A 21671-nucleotide genomic window follows, 5' to 3' on the forward strand; every position below is an offset into this window, starting at 1 on the left:
CCATGATCGCCGTGCCAGATAGAGCGGATCATTCCCAGACAGGAAACTCCATGTCGCCCTTGGCCTATCGGCATCAGCAGCAGAAATGGCAGGTCGCAATGGCCAAGGGTCTTGGCAACGGGCTGGCGCCGCTACCCCCATGTCGTGGCGCGAGAGCACGAGCTCCTGATTCGCCAGACAATTACAGGGTGCTACAGAGAGACGCGGGGCGGTGCGCAGAGGAGCTCCCCGAGATGGCAATCGTTTGTATGCTCGCGCTGCGATATCAAGGGGAGCAAGGTCCGTGATAGGAGGGATGAGCTCCGGGGGAGGCGAGTGGGGAAGGCGAGGGAACTTTGTTAGAGGGAGAAGGCACTTTTGAAGGGCTTATCGTCATGAGATGGATATTGTCGTTGAACATACGAGATGCATTGTATCATGGGAGGAGAGGTTGGGGTGATGACTGTGTGCTGAGAGATAGAGTGGTCATCAATTGGCGATGGAAGAAAACAGAGAACAAGATGGAGACAGGAAGGTCTGTAGGAAGTTGTCATGATGGAGTCTATTCAGTTCGACAGTGTGTCTTCTTTGTGTTCTTGCTCTTTTCTTAGAGCTCTAGGTAGGTTGTCCCAATTGGAGGACTAACTTGATGTTGTGGCGGCCGCTGGCAGCATGATGATGATGCAAACACCACCGGGGTAGAGTGAAGCTTTGCTCTGACTCTTCTTTTAAGGCCTCTACTTATAATAATGTTGTATTTAAAAAAAAAAAAAAAAAAGATATCTATGTTGACAAGAATATATTGGTCAAAATACATTTGTTCCTTTTTATCTTCCTTTTCTGGCTATCCTTTGGGGGAGATATACAAAAGCCTTCATAGGGACTATAGTGGTGTCTCGTTTTTCCATTAACCTAGAGCACCAAATATGGCTGACTGCCCGCAGACCGTTTCAAAGCTTGAAACACTACGTCAGCTTGTACTAAGCTTACCGGGATGATTAACACTTATCGGATTAGATGAGAGCGTCAAACGGTCACCGGATTGGAAGGATACTTTCGGATTAGAATTTGCCTGTCGGTTTAGAAATGACTGCTCGGATTAGAGTGGGCTTCTCGGTTTAGAGAAAGGCCACCGGATTTGAGAATGGCGACATCCAAGCTTCATCTGGCAGAAATAGCAGAGATCAATGTCATTCTTCACCTATAATTCAAGTTTCCATGAGCTTTCCATCAATTAATGCCCAAATCATCCACAATTTACATCACAAACAACCATGAGCTGAGCATCATGACAGTCATCTTTCCCGTAGCTCTTCACCGCCTACTCCTTTCGGCTCGGGGTCTCGGTATTGACTAAGCCATTCACGGATAGTCTCGGCATTGGCGGGGTAGAGTTTGCTAATTGTGCCGTCCCGCCACTTCGAATGTCTCTGATTTGATCGTGGTGGATTGTGCAAGACTCCGCCGTGGCGTGCTTGTCTTCTCGTATGAGAAGAGCTTTGAAGCTTTCTTTCTCTTCTTCTTTTTATTTCAAAGCTATACTCTACAGCTTCACCATTTCCCAAAAACCGCTGCGAATATGGCGTCTCAGGTCCCCCACGTTCCTCCTCGCGCTGCCACCGTCCAGTCGGCCACCGAGCTCATCGGTAACACGCCTCTCGTACGACTTAACAAGATTCCCCAGTCTCTGGGTATCGAGTGCGATGTCTACGTCAAGCCTGAGCTGTTCAGCGCTGGCGGCAGCGTCAAGGACAGAATCGCCTTGAGGATGATTGAGGAGGCCGAGAAGAGTGGCCGTATCAAGCCCGGCGACACTCTGATCGAGCCTACCAGCGGAAACACGTAAGATTCCCAATTCTTACCGTCATCCTTCGCAGTTGCTAACCATTGGGCAGTGGTATTGGCCTCGCCCTCGTCGGCGCTATCAAGGGCTACAAGACCATCATCACCCTCCCCGAGAAGATGTCCGCCGAAAAGGTCTCGGTCCTCCGTGCCCTTGGCGCCACCATCATCCGTACCCCTACGCAGGCTGCCTGGGACAGCCCCGAATCTCACATCGGCGTCGCCAAGCGCCTCGAGAAGGAGATCCCCAACGCCCACATCCTTGATCAGTACAGCAACAAGGATAACCCGCTCGCCCACGAATTCGGCACCGCCGAGGAGATCTGGGAGCAGACCGCCGGCAAGATCAACGCCATTGTTGCTGGCGCCGGTACTGGTGGCACCATTACCGGTCTTGCGCGGGGTCTCAAGAAGCATAACAAGGACATCAAGGTTATTGCGGCGGATCCTCAGGGCAGTATTCTTGCTCTGCCCGAGCTTCTGAACGAGGAGCACGCCAACGAGTCTTACAAGGTGGAGGGAATCGGTTATGACTTTATTCCCGACGTTCTCGACCGCGAGATTGTTGATAAGTGGTACAAGACCGACGATCAGCAGTCCTTCTACCTCGCCCGTAGACTCATTTCTGAGGAGGGTCTTCTTGTTGGTGGCAGCTCCGGCTCTGCCATGGCTGCCATGCTCCTCGCGGTCAAGGAGTTCGGTTTCAAGAAGGGTGATGTCGTGGTTGTCATCCTCCCCGACAGCATCCGAAGCTACCTCTCCAAGTTTGCCGACGACGACTGGCTGGCAGCCAACAACCTGCTGCCCGTCAACGGAGTCGAGTCCACCGCTGCTGGTGCCCAGAAGACTTCGGACCCCTACGAGGGCGAAACTATCGCCTCTCTCCGCCTCAAGCCTGTCACATCAGTCGGTGCTACTTCTCTGTGCTCCGAGGCCATCGAGACCATGCGCGACAAGGGCTTCGACCAGCTCCCCGTCCTCTCGGCCTCTGGAAACAAGCTGGTTGGTCTCGTGACCCTGGGCAACCTGCTGAGCTACATCTCTCGAGGCCGCGCCACAGCGCAGAGCCAGGTCAAGGACGTCATGTTCGACTTTGCCCGTCTCGACGAGATCGTCACCGACCCCCGCGAGTTTGCCTCGCCCATCAACCCCGGAAAGAGGAGACAGTTTGTCGAAATCACCAAGGACACCCCTCTGAGCACCCTCAGCAAGTTCTTTGAGTGGAACAGCGCAGCCGTCGTGACCGAAAAGGCCGACGACTCCAAGTCCCTGTCCAAGCCCATCGCGATCGTGACAAAGGTGGACCTCCTCACATGGATGGTCAACAAGAAGCTGTAAGAAGGAGGGGAGTGAGCCTCGCGAGAGGCCGGAACGAGTACTCATGTTTTCAACGACATTCACGTCTGGCGTTCCGGGATAGAGAAGCGTAGGAAATCTTTAAAGGCAGGCGATTTCGGTTTTTAGAACTGGGCATGGATCTTGGGACGGTAGACTCAACATCTACAATGGATGGCATTATGTGATGGGACCAGCTGCGTAAATTAAAAAGAAAAGTCATTAATACAACTGATATCCCAATCCGCCCTTTTTCATAATTGTTTTTGCTTCCCTGGGACTTACACCCGTTGGGCGATCCACCACCACCACTTGTCGGCGCCAGGGCCATCGCCAGAGACATTGCCGGGGAGGACTTCGACATCAATGTCAAACTCCTGGAGCTGGCTAAAGGTGAACTTGGAAGAACCGTACTCGCCCAACCAGGAATCATGCTCCTCAGAGCCAATGTCATCGGTTCCAACTCCAGAGTCCAACAGTCCCTTGCTTCGCGAGGCGCGGATTCTGGTCAGCTCGGCCTCCAGGTTCGTCATGACGAGTGTCGAGGGCAGAGCGGTGAAGAGATCCATCTTGTTGGCGGCAATCAGAACGGGAATAGACACCTTCGTCTTAGAGTTGGAAGTAGCGCGCTTCTGGAGGGTCAACAGCACGTCGTAGAGGTACGCCGCGGTGGGTGCCAGGACATCCTGCTCGCTAATGGCGGCGGCGTCCACCATAAAGACAACGGCCTTGAGCTTGTCGGTGCGGGTCAGCTTCTCCATGGCGACAAGGCGCAGCTTGCCGTGCCCGGGGGTGTCGACGAGGAGGAACTTGGTATACGTGCCATCGGTGGCATCGTGGTTGCGGAACGAGTGCTTGGTAGCAGAGTCGGTGGAGGCGTTGAGCTCGACCGACTGCGGGACCTGGGAGGTGTGCGTCTCGGTGCCTGAGGAGCCGCGCTCGAAGAGGGTCAAGAGAGAGGTCTTGCCGGCGTTGGAGGGGCCGATGAGGAGGACGGTCGGGGCGACGGTGTAGGTCTTTGAGGAGGACAGAATAACGTGGAGGATGATCGGGGCGAGGACGATGATGAGTGCGCCGACGATGATTGTTGTGGCCGAAGGCGTCATGATGGCCTCGACCACCTCGGTGAAGGTGGGCATTGTGAATGAGTGATGCGGCACCAAACGGGCGCCTGCGGTGATTGCGATTGTTGTGCAGTTGAAGAGTAAGCGGATAACTCAACGGTATCCGAAATGCATCCACAGCGTCAAAGCCGACGTCTGCGCATGGAATTGTTCGGCGGCCAGGTGGTGAAGCTGTGCGAACGATAATCTGGCCAACCCACCTCACCCACCGGCGAGCTCCTACACCGGACGCCACAATACGGCGCAGCCACTCACACGAATCCTACAGCCACAGCACGAGCCACATACCCGAAAGCGGATAGGGGGAAATGGAGCAATCAGCCACAAGACCCTTGCAATCACGGCACCCCGTCACCGGCAAGTCTGAAGCGTGCGGCTAAGCCCCTTTAGGCAAGGCCAATGCTCAGCCGCGCTCGGCATCACGGCTTCAGTAATACGTAGTCCTTCTCCACGCGCCGCTGTCCAAAATTGGTCAGTTCGTTCGGGTCAGCATTGGCATTTTTTCTTCCTCTCCCTCTTCATTATTTTCCCTGGTTGCGCGTGGGAAGTTTGATGATATTTATGCTGTACGAATAATCGAATATCCTCTTCTGTCCATTGTCTCTGTTTGATCTTTTGTCGAGTCCCGAGCATCCGTTGCTCCCCCTCAGTCGCGCGCCTCGAATCCACGGTCCCCCTGGCTTTCATCATCATCCTTCGCCATGAGTAGCAGCAGCAGCACCTCTGGTGCGCCAACTGCGCCCATTCAGATGTCGTCCAAGTCGAATGCCGCCACGCCCAAGCTCAATAGTGAAGTGGAGATGGGCAGCCTTCCCGGTGACGACAGCCAGAACCAGGCGGATGACATTATGCAGCTGGCCAGGATAGGAGACGTTCCGGCCATGGAGAAGTTGTTCGAGTCGGGCGAATACGATGCCACCTACAGCGACGACGAGGGAATCACACCCCTACATGTGAGTCGTGTGCTGCAGTTGGCGATGACGATGATGGCTGACCTAGTATCCAGTGGGCCGCAATTAACAACCAGTATGCGATGTGCAAATTCCTGATCGAACACGGCGCCGAGATCAACAGGAAAGGAGGCGAGTCGGTAGCGACGCCTCTTCAATGGGCTGCTCAGCGATGCCACTACTACACCGTCAACCTGCTCCTCCAGCACGGCGCAGACCCTCTCATCACCGATGCCCAGGGCTACAACACCCTTCACATTTCGACTTTTAACGGAAACGTCCTCCTGCTCGTGCTCCTGCTCCACCAGGGCATTCCCGTCGATGTCCTGGATACTTTCGGCCACACGGCGCTGATGTGGTCGGCCTACAAGGGATTTCCGCAATGTGTCGACCTCTTTCTCCGCTGGGGCGCCAGTGTTCACGCGACCGACGAGCAAGGTTTTACCGCTCTGCACTGGGCCTTGGTCAAGGGAAATCCGGGATGTATCCTCAAGCTCATCGAATATGGCGCCGATCGATTCGCAAAGACTCAGACTGGTAAGACTCCCGCCGTGACAGCCAGCGAGCTCAATACGGAGGGCGCCTGGCACCGAGCGCTCCGGGAATGCGGATTCAATGAGGACGGCCACCCCGCGGTGCCGCCGTGGCCTGGCGCGAGCTATTTCTTGAAGGACAAGAGGGCGTTTGTCACCAGGTTCCTGTTCCTCTGGCCTTTTGTGCTTGTCTGGGGCATGCTCATGGCTGTCGCACACGCGCCGGTGTACATCGGTCTGCCCCTCGGCCTGGCTGTCGTGTATGGTATTCAGTGGGTTGCGCAGCAGGTCTTGGAGTATGCACCTCCCGACATGCGACACTTTCACAAGACGGTATGTTACTTTGACTCGCCTTGTGATTCGTTTCTAATCATCAACAGCCCTGGCTTACCGGCATCTTTGCTGCATCTCTGTTCTTGGTCGGAGTCAACTGGTTGACGACAGTTCTCTTTGCGACAACTCTGCGAGCAACCGAGGGTCACAGCCATCTGTTCCTTAACATCATCTTTGCCATCTCCTATGGCCTGACGGCGTATTTCTACGTCGCCAGCATGCGATACGACCCCGGCTTCGTGCCCAAGATGAACGGCATTGCGGAGCAAAAGGCTGTCATTGACGAGCTGCTCGCGCAGTGGAAATATGACGAATCCAACTTTTGTGTTACGTGCATGATTCGAACACCTCTGCGAAGCAAGCACTGCCGCCGATGCCAGCGGTGCGTTGCCAAGCATGACCAGTAAGCTTTTCTATCTCCCGAGACATGTGCAATACTGACCAGTTTAGCCATTGCCCTTGGGTATACAACTGCGTTGGTGTTAACAACCACCGACATTTCTTCTTCTACCTCATCTCACTCTCTCTTGGTATCATTTCATATGACTGGCTGCTGTATTATTGTAAGTTTCTCTCTTCACGTGTATCGGCAATCGCTTACAATGTACAGATTTCGAGATTATAAGCACCAAGGCTTCAGACTCGTGCAATGTCCTTAGCCCTGGACTGTGCAAGTTCATCAACGCTGATTCTTACACTGCGCTTCTGGCTGTTTGGATCAGCCTTCAACTACTCTGGGTCACGATGCTTCTCTTCACCCAGTTCTTCCAGGTCTCGCGAGCCATGACGACGTACGAGAACATGTTTGGTGTTCAAGATGGCACCGCAATCACTGCCCTCACCTCGACCGGCGCACCTCTTGACCCCAACCATCCATCTCTGTCTGCATCGACTCCTGCTGCTCACTCTCACAAGCACAAGGGCGGTATGCTTAAGCAGTGGAGCCGTATCCTGGGTGTTGACCCCTTCATCGAGACCATTACCGGCCGAGGCGCAGTGTCGACCAAGAACAAGCGCAAGAAGAAGAACCCTTACAGCCGAGGCTGCATCACCAACTGTAAGGACTTTTGGTGTGATCCCGCCCCCGTCTTTGGACAGAGGGAAACGGGAACTGCTGTTCTCGGCGGCGAAAAGATCGACTATACTGCCATGTACGAGAGTCCTACTCTGATGCAATTGACGGGTCGACGAGAGCGAGGTGGCTACGAGGCGGTGGGCACCGAGGAGGTTTAAGATAAAGATAGCCACGAAAGTCTTTTTTGCATTCAGGTGTCACGGGGAATAGACGAGTGGTTGATGGGCTATGTTATGCGATCAATGAGACGGCCGGCAAATGACAAAAGGCAAAGAGTCGGTAAATAATGAAGGCCTACCGGAGGGTGATGTATCACGAACGACTATACACCTGCGAGAGATTCTTGCGAGAAGGGAGCGTGCCTGGGTAGACTTTTTCGGAGGGGAATGTATACTATGGAATGGAGTGTGTAATATTAATACGGGGGATTTTCAGGGAATCGGTATTGTTATAAAGAGATTGTTCAACGAGAAGCTGTTGCGTTGAGAGTGGAGTGGATATGAGGTCTCGTGAGCACTACCCTATAGTAAACCATCATTCGGAAAGGAAATTCTTCATGCACGTTTATGGTTACGTGGTAATAGCTCGTGAGAATGGCAAGTATGATTACTTGACTTTGCTCTGGATCATATTTTTCTAGTTCTAGGCGGGATTGGGAAGGTGAATTTTGCACCATAGATGCGGTCGAAATCACGACTTATCGGAAGCATCACCAAGAATGTCAAGCAGTCGGGTTCGCACGCCAGCACCCTTTCTTACCCTATTCCAAGAAGAAAATGCTCATTCTTCACGGCATTCAGAGTCGGCAACGGCGGAAATCCATTAAATGCACCAATGTCATCTACATGAGGCGCCCAGCCTCTCTTTCACACACAGTGACACCCTGCTGCTGTCGTGGCTCACGGGATTGCTTTGTCGAGATATTGCACTCGACCGCATCTCAAATCCTCATCCAAGGCATTGATGCTTATTGCTTTTGCACTACGACATTAAAAAAATCCAATCGAGGTGTGATTTCCAATCGTGAGGATGCCCGACACGTTACAAAACTCTCACAATCATCCACGCTGTTGGGGCTGAATCCAGGGCAACGGGCTCAGCGTTACATGGCATGGTGCGACGTGGCCGGTGTTTCTGGCAAGGCAGGAGATATGTGACGGTGCAATGAGATGCGGCTTTTGAAGAATGGATGGTAGATTCGTAGTGTGGAGGGCAAGGGTGTCCCTGGGGAGAGGCTATCTGAGAGTGGATTCTCGGAGAGAGGGCATATGACGAGCAAGGCTTTGCTTTTAATGAATGCTGTCAGCAGGTCGGCAGTTGCCAAGGCAGAAAGGATGGCGGTCTCGAGTTGATGAGGGCAGTGCTATCAAGTCTGTTGGTCGAGTCTGCTGGCCAAGAGGGTGTTATCTTGCATCAAAAGCCTCCAAATGTTTGTTTCCGCGTTTTTGCACTCGGACCAAGCGGCTCAACCGGGTTCTACATGAACTCTGGCCGAGCGTACGTAAACGACGGCCCCGGTGAAGAGGAACCAACCCCTGCCTGTCTCAGCACACGGACGTTGTCATCAATGACGGAATTGTTCAAATCTTGGTATCGGATTCTTTGACCGGCTTTTTACATGGCAAGGTCTTTTTTTCGCTAACAAGCGATGACGGGCCGTTGTTTGATCGGCATTCGTTCCGCTCCTTGTTCAGACGAAAAGATGACTTCCGAGATGGGCAACTCGAGATGGACTCGTGTAATGTGGATTCTCTGGGTTGAAAAGCCCTCTGTGGACCAAGATCTGTAAGATTTGCATAATATCTCAAGTTGCATTCTCTTCAAACTTCGAATTCTCCTTCATGGTGGAGAGACGCAAGAAGCATGCAACGAGGGTAAGGAAGAAGTAATGGATATAATATGTAATATTTTCCCCTTGCAAAGCCGCCACGAGAAAGAAGAGGAGGCAATGCAAACTGTGCCCCCCTCGATGGTACCTGCATAACTGCGGCTAGGCGTCCTCCGAGGAGACCAGTAGGCATGCTTGCTTTTTCATCACGCTTTGTGGCTGCCTCGCTTCTTGATGGCCTGATTCCACGCTGCCCTCCGTTTTTATCTCTGCTCCGTTTTTATCCTCGAGACAAGAGGGAACTTGACCCGGTCGGATCCGTACTCGGTAGACGGGTAGCTAGCTTTGGTGGAGATGGCGTAGGGCTAGAAGTGAATGTCTCGGTGCGTTGGTTAGTGGTGATAAGCGTTGTTGGTTGGTTTCACTATGAAGCGGCAAACAAAGACTCCTCTCTTCAGCTTCTCAGGGACGAGATTTGCCTCCAAGATGAGCATCTGACCAGATTTCATCTGCACGTACCAAAATACCATTCAGCTGGACAAGACAAAACGAGTTTATTCCCAGACAATGCCTGCTTCAAAGGGTGGAGAATGATCCAGGAACAGGGCATAAGCCACAGTCGTCCAAAGCCATTCATCGACCGAGACACTGCAGAAAGAGGCGACCTCGTGGCTGTAGGCCGTGATGTCGCGCATGTGTGAGAGCAATGTCTCAGAAGACAACATGGGATTTTCTTCAACTTGGCTCACAAGTCTAGACCATTGTGTGTGTCAATGCCTTGAGAGCAAGACAGGGATGTCTTTGTCTCCATAAATGTTCCCAGAGTCAAGCGTGGTGAAGAAAAAAAAGTCTGCCAAAAAAAGAAAGGAAGAAAAAGCAACACCAACGGCTGGAGCTTCTCTGGTTCTAATTTGCCGCGCCATTGACATAACTATTGCATGTCGCTTAACGGATTCATCAGCGATTACATTCATATCCGAACAGGAAGCTGTTGGTTGTGAGTGTTGAGCTGTCACTTCACATGTAAATGAAGACCGTAATCATGGTTGTTGATGCTGTTAGTTGGGAGTCGTTTGCCTTGCGGCTCCGCAAGACTCATTCTCGGTTGTCTTCTTGGCTCGACTCTTTTCGTCCCGGCTCACCCCGGATTCAGTTCTCGGCTTCAAATCCCTTCCGTTTCTATAGAGAAAACCGTCAAAACGGCAAGTCGCCCCATTTTCAATTACTTTCTTCTTTGAACCCCCTGGAAGCCATGCTCGTCCACCTCCACACGAGATCTATCGGTGAGGAGACAAGCAGACACGAGAAAAGAAAGGAAATGAGGAGTGAAAACCACGCGTGGAAAAAGAAAAAGAAAAGCCCGATTGTCGAGTCATGGATCAATAAGGTGTAAATTAGACAACCTCTACAACAGGAATTTCCTATTCCGGCAGTGTACTGAAAGCTCTTGGTGGTTCGATGGGCGTTTTTTTGGTTGAAAGTGTAACCTTGGTCGATCCTCCACACTGCCTCGGCTTTTGAGAGTCAAACAAGAAGCTGATGTTACGGTAGATTTAGCTGGGTGTGATTGATCGGAAAACCTAGACTGGGAATGCAATCGTCTGTGCTTTTCGTCTCTTCCCCTGGTTCTGACATGGATTTGACATGATGGGCTCCAACATGATCGGAGGTGTAACCCTCTTGATGGACATCACGATGGTTTCTTGTCGTAGACAAATGCCGTCACTTACACCGACCTCCCGAAAGCCTCAAGTTATGCTCGAGTCTGCACAATTCGAAGCGGGCTTCGTTTCTACAGGGTCAAGGCAAGACGGGAAAACGCCTCAGCCGTCGACCTGCAACGTCCTCACAGCAAGAGGGGCGATGAGGCCATGAATTTTTTCTTCTTTCATGGGGTCTCTTTTTTCTTTTTTCTTCCTCTCACAATGCCTTTGAAGCCGTCCATGTGAGAGGTGCAACTCCGTCCCCGTCACCTCCGTCCAATCCCCGGCGGAGCCCGGCCTACGGCGAGGAGCGGAGGCAGGGACCGGGGTAGCTAACACACTCCCGTGTAAGCAAGCCGCCGTTGAAGAAATTCTTCACTCTCTCCCCACGTAACAAAGTGCGGGTCATGGGAGGGCCCGGGTTCCTGGCAGCTAAACTGCCAGGGGCCCAGACGCGCAAGAACGGAGTCTTCTAAGCTCTCGCTCTAGAGTTTCTTTTTCTCAATGCTGGTTTGAGAGTGAGTGATCACTTTTGCGAGTTCAAAGTCGAACCATTCTCCTCCTTCAGCCTTGGGATGGACCCCGGACGACAACGGTCATGTCCTGTGAGAATGGATCCCTCGATGAAGGACCCTGAAAGCACTCCAACAATGGGCGGGACCCGGATGAGATGGATATAATCCTCTGAGTGTCCGCCATGCTCACTTTGCTGCGGAGTTTTGGTTTCGGTTCACGTCCATTCCTTGCTTTCCTCGAGTGGCCGTGACTGTTCAACTTCAAACCAACCGTTCAAACCTGTCAACCACAATCCTTCACAATGGCGGCCATCACCTATGTCATGGACCCCCCCGAGGGCCAGGTTCGAAGCTTGACCAACCTTCCCAGCAGCGCGGGCGAGGTGGTCCCCGCGGGCGTCGCCACCACAATCATCGCCCTCATCGCCGTGTCGCTGCGCATCTTTACCAGGAAGTTTGTCGTCAAGAGTGTGCTGGGTGCTGATGACTGTTGGTACTATCCGGTCTAAGACGAGCAAGAGGGAGGCTGACTTTACTGCTAGACCTGTGCCTTACTGGTCTCGCCTTCTCCTTTGTGTTTTTGGGTGTCACCTTGACTCGTATGTGTATATGTCATCCATCTATTCATCCATCTCTAACACTTCCTCAGTCCTTAACCTTGGCGCTGGCAACCACCTCTGGGATATCTCCATGGCCGAGTACAGCCCCAAGTTCTGGCTCACCACCCTCGGAAGCACCCTCGTCTACGGATTCTGCATTGCCCTAGCCAAGCTGTCCGTCCTGGCCTTCTACCTCCGCATCTCCCCCGATAGGATCATCCGCAGGGCTGTCCACATTCTCATCTGCCTCGTCTGCATCTACACCTTCTGCTTCATCCTCCTGAACATCTTTCGCTGCCGCCCTATATCTGCCAACTGGGACCTCTCAGTTAAGGGTGACTGCATCGACAAGGAGATCCCCATTCTCACTCTCGCTATTGCCAACATCCTCATCGACCTCTGCGTTCTTTGCCTTCCTATCCGCATCGTCATTCCTCTTCAGATCCCCACTCCCCAAAAGGTCTCTCTCGCTCTTCTCTTTGCGACTGGTGGATTGTGAGTCATCATCCCATCCCATCTTACGTCTCTTACTTACAATGTCTAGTGTCTGCATCGCTTCAATCAAGCGGACCGTCGTCACCTACCCTCTTTTGCACACTGTCGACTACACCTGGCACCTCCCCCAGCAGCTCATCTGGAGCTTCATCGAGGTCAACGCCGGTCTCATCTGCGCCTCTGTCCCCGCCCTCAAGCCCTTCTGCATGCGCTACATCCCCTTCCTCATCCACTCCCGTCTCCGCTCCCAGGAAAAGTCCAAGAACAGATACTCCCACAGCCAAGAGAAGCGCAAAAGCCACCACCCCTACAGCAACTCGTACGAGCTCCCCAGCCGCGAGGAGTTTGGCAACGGCAGCAACCCTAGCCAGGACGAGGAGGCTCGCCTCTGGACCATGATGGGAGAGAAGAACAACGCCCTTGAGTCTGTCGACACCAAGCAGGACTCGGACAGTATGGAGACCTTGACTGAACAGTTGCCTGAGCCTCCTGCCAAGCCTGAGCCTGCTCTGGTTGGCTTCACTACCAAGCGAAGCCAAAACATTGGTGGCATCCAGGTCACCAAGGAGACCGTCATCACTTACGGTCCTTCATAAACAACACACAAAAAAACCATAAAATCAACAAACCCACACTTCGAGCATCTTTAGATACTCACCCTAAGCGACGCGCCGCTCAATTAGAGCATTTTTCACAGCCCCGAGGATAGTAATGTCGGCATCGTCCCGACTCGAGACGACCACGGAGGAGATACAGAAAACCCAAGAAGCCTTTCAAAGGCTCGAATGGGAGGATAAAGGCGCCAGCTGTTCAAGCCGATGGCAGCGCCAACAAAAACAGGGACCGCTGCCACCTTTCTCAGGGGAGAAAGAGGAATGGCAGCGCCGTTTGTAAGATACCAGGCTTCTTGCATGTTAGAACTTAGATAGAAACGGGGTGGAACCCCATTGAGATACCCTTCAGGATTGGGCTGTATATAGTAATTCTATTAAAATCACAAGATCATGACCTCTACACCATCCTTTTCCCTGAATATGAAATTGTTCAATTTGGTCTCGATACCTGCTGCGATGTCTCTTCTGATGACAATGAAATAATAGTGAGTGGTTGATCAGAAACTTGTTCCTTCGTCTCGTGCTTGGTATCCATTACCGTTGGTAAACCTCTCCTCCCTGTCAACAACAGCCTTGGGAAGCCCAAACCCAACGCCCAAGAAGACAAAGATTGCCCACTTCCACCGGAACGGGTTAATAGCCACGCAGAAGACAAACCACCAGACAAGCTCCAGATAAGTGAAAAAGTCGAAAGCGCCGGTCGGGCTGCTGATCTTCAGGGCCTTGGTCATGTCGATCCAGCGCTTCATCCAGAACGGACTGGGTCGGGCAAAGGGATCCATGATGAACATGAGGAGGATGCGGGTGTAGATGCCGATGTGCCAGTTGCCCACTGTGCCGATGGCGTTGAGGTATGTGCAGTTGATGGCTGAGATGGAAGGGTGTGTGGGTGGGAAGGTCTGTAGATACCAGTTTGGTGGACCGTATGGTTCCTCGAAGCAATCATCGGGGAGGAAAGAAAGAGAAGGACGCTTGAAACCGGTGGCCATGACGATGATGTCCGCTTCGACGAGCTCTTGATGACCAGGACCACCCTTGGGAACGCCCCTGGCACGTCTGTTGACCATGATTCCACGATCGACAAGCTCTTCGATATCGCAACGGATCCAATCAGCCTTGCCCTCACGGAGCTTATCCATAATATCCGAGTTAACCATAGGCGTATCCATAAACAGCCCATTGCCCTTGGCAGGTGCAATCTCCTCGAGATCTCGATAGAAGAACTTGCGGAGGAAGAACTCGGGGATGAAGGATAGGAACGTCTCTTGGCCAAAAATGTTGAAGCTCAAAAGAGTGTCGACGACCATGTTTCGTGGGATAATCCACTTGTCGGAGCGGGAGAGGATGCTGACCTTGGCGGCTTCTTCGGCAAAGGCGAACTCGAGGGCTTCGACAGCCGAGGCGCCACCGCCAATGATGGCAATCTTCTTGTCCTTGACGTCTTTCCTGGGAAGAATTAATTTGTGTAAAGCATGATGTGTAGGTGAACATACCCAGTCAATTCGCTCGAGTGATAGATTGGCCCGTAAAAGTCGTCCATGCCAGTAATCTTGGGCATCTTGGGATCACCACAAGTTCCAACAGCTGTGATGACGCCCCCAAAGCGCCCAAGAGAGGGGTCATTGACAATCCACCTGCCGTGATCGTCCTGGTAAACCTGTTCAATCTTGGTATTGAATCGGGTTCTCTCCTTGAGGCCGTAGCGCTCCCAGAGCTGTCGGACCTGGCTGAGGATTTGCTGGCGGTCGGGATAGCCCCGGTTCCATTGGACGGAGGGATGGAAGCGGTACATTAACGAATGAATTTGCAGACCAGAAGTCTCATTGACTCTCTGCAAGGATCATTAGTTGAAGTGGCAGTTTTGTCAAAGCTGTAGCTTACACTCCAGATACCTCCCACTTGATCCTTGGAACCAGCTTCGAAGATGACGACCTCAAAGCCATGACCGATACAATGAGCCGCCGCCGTAACACCTGTGATTCCAGCACCGATGACGGCAATCTTGGGACGACCCTGTCTCGTGTTCTGACCGGGAGGTTTCGGCGATAGCAGCTTATCCGTAAGCCATTGGAGGATCTGATAGAGAAAGATGAAAGGATGGAAGAGCGGATTGACCAGCCCCGAGTCGGAAGCCATGATGAACAATGCCTGTAGTTCAACAGCCAGAAATCAATTGGCTTCTCGGCCTAATAAATATCTCGATGATTAAAGGGCTCAAGCTATCATGTGAAATTGCTACTTGCTGAGACTCGGTCCACGGGCATGACGTCAATATTCACATGTTGAAAGACCCCGCTATGACGACTCGAGTTCTATTGTTCTATTGCCCGGGAAGCTCACGGACAACCACACAGACATGGCTGAAACGGCCGTCATAGCAAGTAATCTTGACCATTCCAGGATTCTATTTGTTTACTCGTTCTCGATACTCTGACCTTTCAATTTCCTCATAAACCCCATCTTTGCAACGCGTTTAACAGTTCATCTCCACACCATCTTCCCTCTCACCAATTGGCACATCAAACGCGCTGCAGACAAAAATAATGGAGCATCCAGGTAAGAAGTCCCCGCGATGACCTCACTTGAGGGAGAAGGAAGCTCACAGTGAACTACAGTCAGAGAAATCGCCGGCGTGATAAAGGCTCTCACTCAGGGAAGTCCTGAGGTGCAAGAGTCGGCGCTTAGAGAGTACTTTCTGCCCAACGCCTCTTTCTCCCATCCGTACTGTCATGTGCCGTCCATCTCAAAGGGCACGATCCCTTTGGCTGGCGGGCTTGACTCTATCTGGTTGATACTCGGTATCTACCGGTGGTATCGCACTCTAAGTCCACACATCGACATCAAGGTTGATTCAGCTGGTAAGTAGACACTGTCGCTCATAGCTGCAGCTGCTAATATATTCCAGTCTTTGACCAAAAAAGTGGTCTTCTATACGTCTCCCTTCGCCAAACATTTGCAGTCTGGTTCATACCACTCTACAAAGCACCCGTACGACTGGTGTCCGTTCTCCAACTCACCCAACTATCACCCGACTCCTCAGAGGAGGACGTTCCTGAAAAGCAACCAACCAACAAGCGCAACGGCAAGCCAGGAAGCGTCAAGCCACGCCGGCAGCCGAAGCCCAAGTACTTCATCGCTAGCCAGGAGGACCTGTACCCTGTCAACGACTGCATACAATTCATCCTCCCCGGCCTTGGTCCCTTCCTTTGGACTCTATGGCAGCTCTACAGCACATGGCTATGTGTCGTTGGATCTCTGATATTCCTGCCGGTTTACTTTCTCCTCAACGGGACTCCGTCATCAAAGACAAAGAGAAAGACACCCAAGTTTTGATTCGGTGTGTTGGATAGAGTTTTTGGGTAGATACACGACGGGATGTCTGACGACATGATTAACGACAGGGTCTTGAGGAATCTAGATACGATTTGTTGCTGGAGGAACGCGGGCGCTTTTGTTTCACGTATGATTGCGACGAGATGATGGTCTTCGAGCGGGCGTTTGTCTCACGTACGTAGCTGGGTAAAATCTTCACTCGGAAATATCATTTCCATGTGAATTTGAGGCTGAATATCTTTGTATCCTTTTCAGTGAGTGTAAAGAGGCGTTGCGCCATCATTTTAAGCCGAAGAAGTGGCGTTGTGGTTGATAGAGTGATGCGAGGGCAGACGAAGAGGCGATATCCGCATACCATTGACGACACCTCAAACACGGCTGAGGGCCTGCCGATGAGACTCGTTTAGCTGCCGAGATAACAAAGCTAGTGCAATTGGTCTATCCTGACCGAGAACAACGTGGTTCTCAGAATGTTGAGGCGATGGCGTTAAGGTTGCCATCCCCTATCATCCGTGCCGTAGCATTGCCCTGTCGATCAGCTTGCTGGCAGGGAGGCAGTTGCTACCCTGAAAAGTCTTTGTAAAGTCTGATTCGCGCCAAGGTTGGAGGCGCATGAAGTTGTAAGCTGAAATGTGCCGACGTCGTTGCTGGTCGCCAGGGTGTTGGTACAAGAGGAGCATGATATCGGGGCATAATCTCACGGCTTTTCATGAAGGACTACCTAAAGGGGAGTGGGGGATAGACAAGAGAACCTAGAATCGTTTCCAACCTGTGAACTACCTTCATTAGTCTTGAACATCAAGGAAGTTTGACCATGTCCAAGTTGGTCTCGAAGCACCCTTCCGCTACGCCATGTTGAGCCACACGCGGCCGCAAAGGCGTTGAATCTTCCCGATGGCGCATCGATGTTGACTACAGACTTGGAAAGCCCTTAGTGTTAGCTACTAGAAACGTTCCATGGCCCCTGTGATAAAACCATGGCGTGAGATGGACATGGAACGGGTAAGCTGAATAGAAGTAGCAGTTACTGCCATCAATCGACCTGGGAATAGGACACTACCTTCAACTACCCGGGAAGACCAAATTCTGTCGCCTTGAGTGGGCTGATCAAACCTGTAATCTGCTACCCGACCTTCCTCAAGAGTTTGATGTGGTGAGTTACTGTTCTCAGTCACGCATCGACTCAACCTCAAAGGACCATCCCCCATTGTCTCCTCACGTCGCGTCACACTATGTGACATCTTGGTCAACAACACGGCAATGCGGCCCAGAGTTGTGAGCTGACTATGTAATCGGTCGTTTCATTGCTTTGACCAGGTCGAGACCAACACGCATGTGAAGGGCACTATCCTTTCGGCACGCGACAGCTAGACCGTTCAGAGGGATCATCTTTCTCTTGAATTCACATGTTGTTACAGTTCCAACTACCTTAACCTTGAAGCATGTGCGTTGTGAGAGGCCCATGGCCATGCCTTTCATTCCTTTCGACGCCAAGTTCTTGAAGCGCCTGTTGATAGTGAATACAAGGTCAAGCTGTTTATGCCCCCGTGCTTCTGTCGAGCAGTGTCGATAGTTGCAGTCAAGCCCCCCACATTTGGGCAGGCAAGTGCTCTGGCCATCCATCTTGAAGTATACGATAGCATATACCTTGCACCTGAAGCGACACTTCTCGGCGCGCCGCCACTGGGTGGTCCCCAGCTGGTCCTTGTGCCAGCCAATGCTGCCCAAGGAAACTCCAAGGCCGCCGTAGGAGCGTGAGTTGTTAATACTCACGTCCGTGCTGCTCACCAGCACCTTGGTAGAAGGCCTCAAAGGCACCAACCAATATCGGTGTCACAAGCCTTAGAACCGAGGTTCCAGGCACAGACATCGGGCCTCAACAGCGATGGCCCGAGACTGTGGCTCCGTGCTACGATTTAAACAGTAGAGGGATTTTAAATGCATTGGTGAACCCAGGAGGTAGCTTGAGAAGAGTGTCTTCTCGTCTGAGATTCCATGGTGATGAATGCAAACAGGCGCACCAGTCTCATGGCGCCAGCAGAGCCAAGCCGGGCGGCTGCGTTATACCTGGCGTTAGTGCCGGGACCTCTGCCGCTTCCCGAGAACACATCCTTGCCCCATCAAAGAGCTGTGAAGCTATCTCTTACGTGATGAGCTCTTTTCACTTTCCCAATCTTGACAGTTATGAGACGCGGGGAACCGGCTAGATCATTCTGGAGTAGAGACACATAAAACTTGGGGAAGCGAGAGGAGATTGCTTCGTCGGGTCACAAATGGAGATTGTCTCATGGTGTCTGTGTGCGGCTCCCCGTAGAAAGTGGAGGCAAACATGGGGCGACCCTACCGGCGTTGCCGAGCCGGAGCCGCCACCCGAGGGTCCTTTACTGGACTCTGTCGTAGTCATGAATTTCTTACGGAAGGTATTTAAGTGAGAAGCTGAATAGGAAGAGGGGAGAGTGTTGAGAGGCTGTGGAACCTGGTGTTGTTCGAGTTTCATGTATATTGCAGACACGGACAGTACAAACAAATGACTGAGACTTGTCAGTTGAAGCATCTCGAGCAGCTCTTCAGTATCTCGCATGATCAACCTCTATCCTGCAAGTCACGATGCAACCAAAATGCACTCCGTTTCCTCCATCATTCTTCCAACGGGAGCTTAACCCCCCTCCCCAGCCAATATCCCCAGGTCCATTACCAATGGCATTGACTCGCAGATTGGCCTCCCGTACCATCTTGCCTCGGCCATCTTCCTTCCAGAAGTTCCATTGGACCTGGGGCGATAACCCTATTTTCTTCTCGTCTCGCGGAGCTTCTGACTCGGGGCCTCCGCTTTTGTCCCAGGGGACATTATGTAAAATGGACCGACTTTTGAGTAACGGAATCCACAAAAACACCATCACCACTTTTTTTTTCTCGCAACTGGTGACAGTCTAAGCTTCTAACGTCTGGGGCGATTCAAAAGTTTGATTCAGCGCCTGACCGGTGAAACGCTTGGACTGAATCTCGAAGTTGGGGTTCATTGAGTTTGCTTTTTCTGTATCGAGTTTACAAGTTGGAGATGATGGCTGGTTTGGAGGTTGCGAATAGCTGCAACTTCATGTCATGGACCCGCAGTTCATTCGCTTAGTCCCCTGACCCATAACAAGCTCTTCAGGAACACGCTTCTTCATCTTCTAGAATCTCTCTTCAAGTGTGGTATCCACTATCTGACCCTCTTGTTCATGGATCGACAACTGGCCCTGGCCCTACGCATGACTGGTGCAACCCCATCGAATGACAGAGTTTTGCCTCTTGAGCTCTCTTCCCCAAGGAACTGGACCCCGTCCGGCGTCGGTCCATCGGAGGAGTCATATTTTTGCTACAAAACTTCCCCAGTCCCCTCCTCCGGATTCAATTTCATGTCCCATCCGTCCTCCTCCTTCATACGCACCTCCCTCCTCTTCAAACCTCCTGAACTTTCAAGAGTTCGACCCAGCATAACCGTCTGTGTGACCATGGTAGACTGAATCAACGTCCAATCCCAAAATGATCCCCACGACAACTCCTCCTGCGGCCGACGCCGCCGCCATCCAACCCTCTGGCAAGGACATCAAGCCTGCCGGCCACCCCTCGGACCCCATGTTTGCGGCCCCTGACGACTCGACCAGCGAAAAGATGATTGGCGAGGTGACAGAGTTTGAGAAGCGCAAGATCCTCGACGGCAAGGCCAAGTTCAGCCGTCTTGGCTGGAAGAGGCTCACCATCGTCCTCATCGTCCAGGCCGTGGCCCTCGGCTCCCTCTCCATCCCCGGCGCCTTCGCTACGCTGGGCATGGTGGCCGGCGTCATCTGCTCCGTCGGTATCGGCCTCATCGCCATCTACACATCCTACATTGTAGGCCAGGTCAAGGTCAAGTACCCGCACGTCGAGCACTACCCTGCCGCAGGAGGTCTCATGTTTGGGCCTTGGGGACAGGAAGTCTTTGGTGTCATGGTGACGCTACAGCTTCTGCTTCTCACGGCCTCGCATTGCTTGACGGGGACCATTGCCTTTTCAACTCTTACAGAGAGCGACATGTGCAGCCTTGTCTGGGGTGTCATCTCTGCCATTATCCTGCTCATCCTGGCTGTGCCTCCTAGCTTCGCAGAGGTGGCTATCTTGGGCTACATCGACTTTGGCTCCATCATTGCCGCCATTGGCATCACCATCATTGCTACAGGCGTCAAGTCGACTGGTGCAGCTGAGCCTGCCAACTGGTCTGCCTGGCCCAAGCCGGACATTACCTTTGCGCAGGCTTTCATTGCTATCTGCAATATCTTCTTCGCCTACAGTTTCTCCATCTCGCAGTTCAGCTTCATGGACGAGATGCACACGCCCACCGACTATATGAAGGCTATCTGGACGCTGGGAAGCCTCGAGATCGTCATCTATACTCTGACCGGCGCCCTCATCTACTCCTTCGTGGGTATTGATGTGAAGTCGCCAGCTCTGCTATCCGCAGGACACACAATCAGCAAGGTCGCCTTTGGCGTGGCCCTGCCTGTCATCTTCATTAGCGGCTCAATCAACACAACCGTCGCAGTTCGATACATCCACGGCCGGATCTACGAGAACTCGATCGTCAAGTACATCAACACCCCCAAGGGTTGGATCACATGGTTGATCGTGATCTCCATCTTTACCTGGATTGGATTCGTCATCGCCGAGGCCATCCCTTTCTTTAGCGACCTGATTGCCATCACGTCGAGCTTGTTGAACTCTGGCTTCACTCTCTACTGGCCCGCAATGATGTGGTTCATGTTATTGAGGAAAGGAAGCTGCTTCAGCAAGGAGAATATCCTGCTGACTATTGTCAACGCCATCATCTTCATTATGGGCCTGATCTTTTTCGTTGCCGGAACCTACTCTGCTGTTGTTGACATTGTAAGTGTATCAATCCACAAAAGACAATCCAGCGTGCTGACTCTTATTACAGATTGACCAGTACGACCATGGAACCGTCAAGGAGCCCTTCACCTGTGCTCCTCTCGGTTAAGCCTTTCCTTCTCTCAAGCCATGGGCTTGGTCAAGCCCGAAGCCAGTTGTCTACGGACGTTCATCTACCGACTGTGGCTCACTCCGAGTCCTCAGTCGTAGACCCGATGGGATACTCCATGTCATACCAGCCTCCGTATCCCTGATAATACAGCACACAAAACCACCGTAGGGGCCCTTTTAAACGTAGGCGTGATATGTTGTGGGATGCAGAAGTCTTTACTCTGGTCCACTGTAGACGTTCCTTCAAGGACGTTGAACCACTGTGCTGTGAAGGCATGATTATGAGTGAACACCCAAACCAACCAAAATTGCCAAGAGATGGCATTGATTGGCCTATGAAGCTCAACAAGGCGCATCCGTAGCCCGTGTTGTCTCGTACGACATCACAGCAATGGTC

At 52.2% G+C, this 21671-nt stretch overlaps 5 protein-coding genes and 2 pseudogenes across 7 annotated transcripts, besides 2 other annotated features; 5 read left to right on the forward strand and 2 right to left on the reverse strand.

The window, feature by feature from the left end:
• The first annotated feature begins 1423 nt into the window (after positions 1 to 1423).
• Positions 1424 to 3159, forward strand: NCS57_00652600 (annotated as a pseudogene). The gene is made up of 2 exons: positions 1424 to 1821; positions 1875 to 3159.
• Positions 1424 to 3159: a sequence feature.
• A 278-nt stretch (positions 3160 to 3437) lies between these two features.
• Positions 3438 to 4295, reverse strand: NCS57_00652700 (Signal recognition particle receptor subunit beta; the record flags this gene model as incomplete). The annotated part of the gene is made up of 1 exon (XM_053056412.1): positions 3438 to 4295. One exon carries the CDS (start codon positions 4293 to 4295, stop codon positions 3438 to 3440), a length of 858 nt encoding a protein of 285 aa, XP_052915367.1.
• A 686-nt stretch (positions 4296 to 4981) lies between these two features.
• NCS57_00652800 (Palmitoyltransferase) lies at positions 4982 to 7329 on the forward strand (the record flags this gene model as incomplete). Its single annotated transcript, XM_053056413.1, has 5 exons — positions 4982 to 5233; positions 5287 to 6096; positions 6144 to 6499; positions 6547 to 6659; positions 6707 to 7329. 5 exons carry the CDS (start codon positions 4982 to 4984, stop codon positions 7327 to 7329), a joined length of 2154 nt encoding a protein of 717 aa, XP_052915368.1.
• Positions 7330 to 11519: 4190 nt separating this feature from the next.
• Positions 11520 to 12907, forward strand: NCS57_00652900 (uncharacterized protein; the record flags this gene model as incomplete). Its single annotated transcript, XM_053056414.1, has 4 exons — positions 11520 to 11706; positions 11760 to 11816; positions 11867 to 12311; positions 12361 to 12907. 4 exons carry the CDS (start codon positions 11520 to 11522, stop codon positions 12905 to 12907), a joined length of 1236 nt encoding a protein of 411 aa, XP_052915369.1.
• A 515-nt stretch (positions 12908 to 13422) lies between these two features.
• On the reverse strand, positions 13423 to 15061 carry NCS57_00653000 (uncharacterized protein; the record flags this gene model as incomplete). The annotated part of the gene is made up of 3 exons (XM_053056415.1): positions 13423 to 14371; positions 14419 to 14756; positions 14807 to 15061. 3 exons carry the CDS (start codon positions 15059 to 15061, stop codon positions 13423 to 13425), a joined length of 1542 nt encoding a protein of 513 aa, XP_052915370.1.
• A 407-nt stretch (positions 15062 to 15468) lies between these two features.
• NCS57_00653100 (uncharacterized protein) lies at positions 15469 to 16258 on the forward strand (the record flags this gene model as incomplete). Its single annotated transcript, XM_053056416.1, has 3 exons — positions 15469 to 15481; positions 15541 to 15783; positions 15831 to 16258. The coding sequence occupies 3 exons, from the start codon at positions 15469 to 15471 to the stop codon at positions 16256 to 16258; spliced, it is 684 nt and encodes a 227-aa protein (XP_052915371.1).
• A 3501-nt stretch (positions 16259 to 19759) lies between these two features.
• Positions 19760 to 21272, forward strand: NCS57_00653200 (annotated as a pseudogene). Its single transcript has 2 exons — positions 19760 to 21160; positions 21213 to 21272.
• Positions 19760 to 21272: a sequence feature.
• Positions 21273 to 21671: the final 399 nt, after the last annotated feature.

This window comes from Fusarium keratoplasticum, chromosome 4, assembly GCF_025433545.1.
Source record: "Fusarium keratoplasticum isolate Fu6.1 chromosome 4, whole genome shotgun sequence".
In the NCBI taxonomy this organism is placed as follows: Eukaryota; Fungi; Ascomycota; class Sordariomycetes; order Hypocreales; family Nectriaceae; genus Fusarium; species Fusarium keratoplasticum.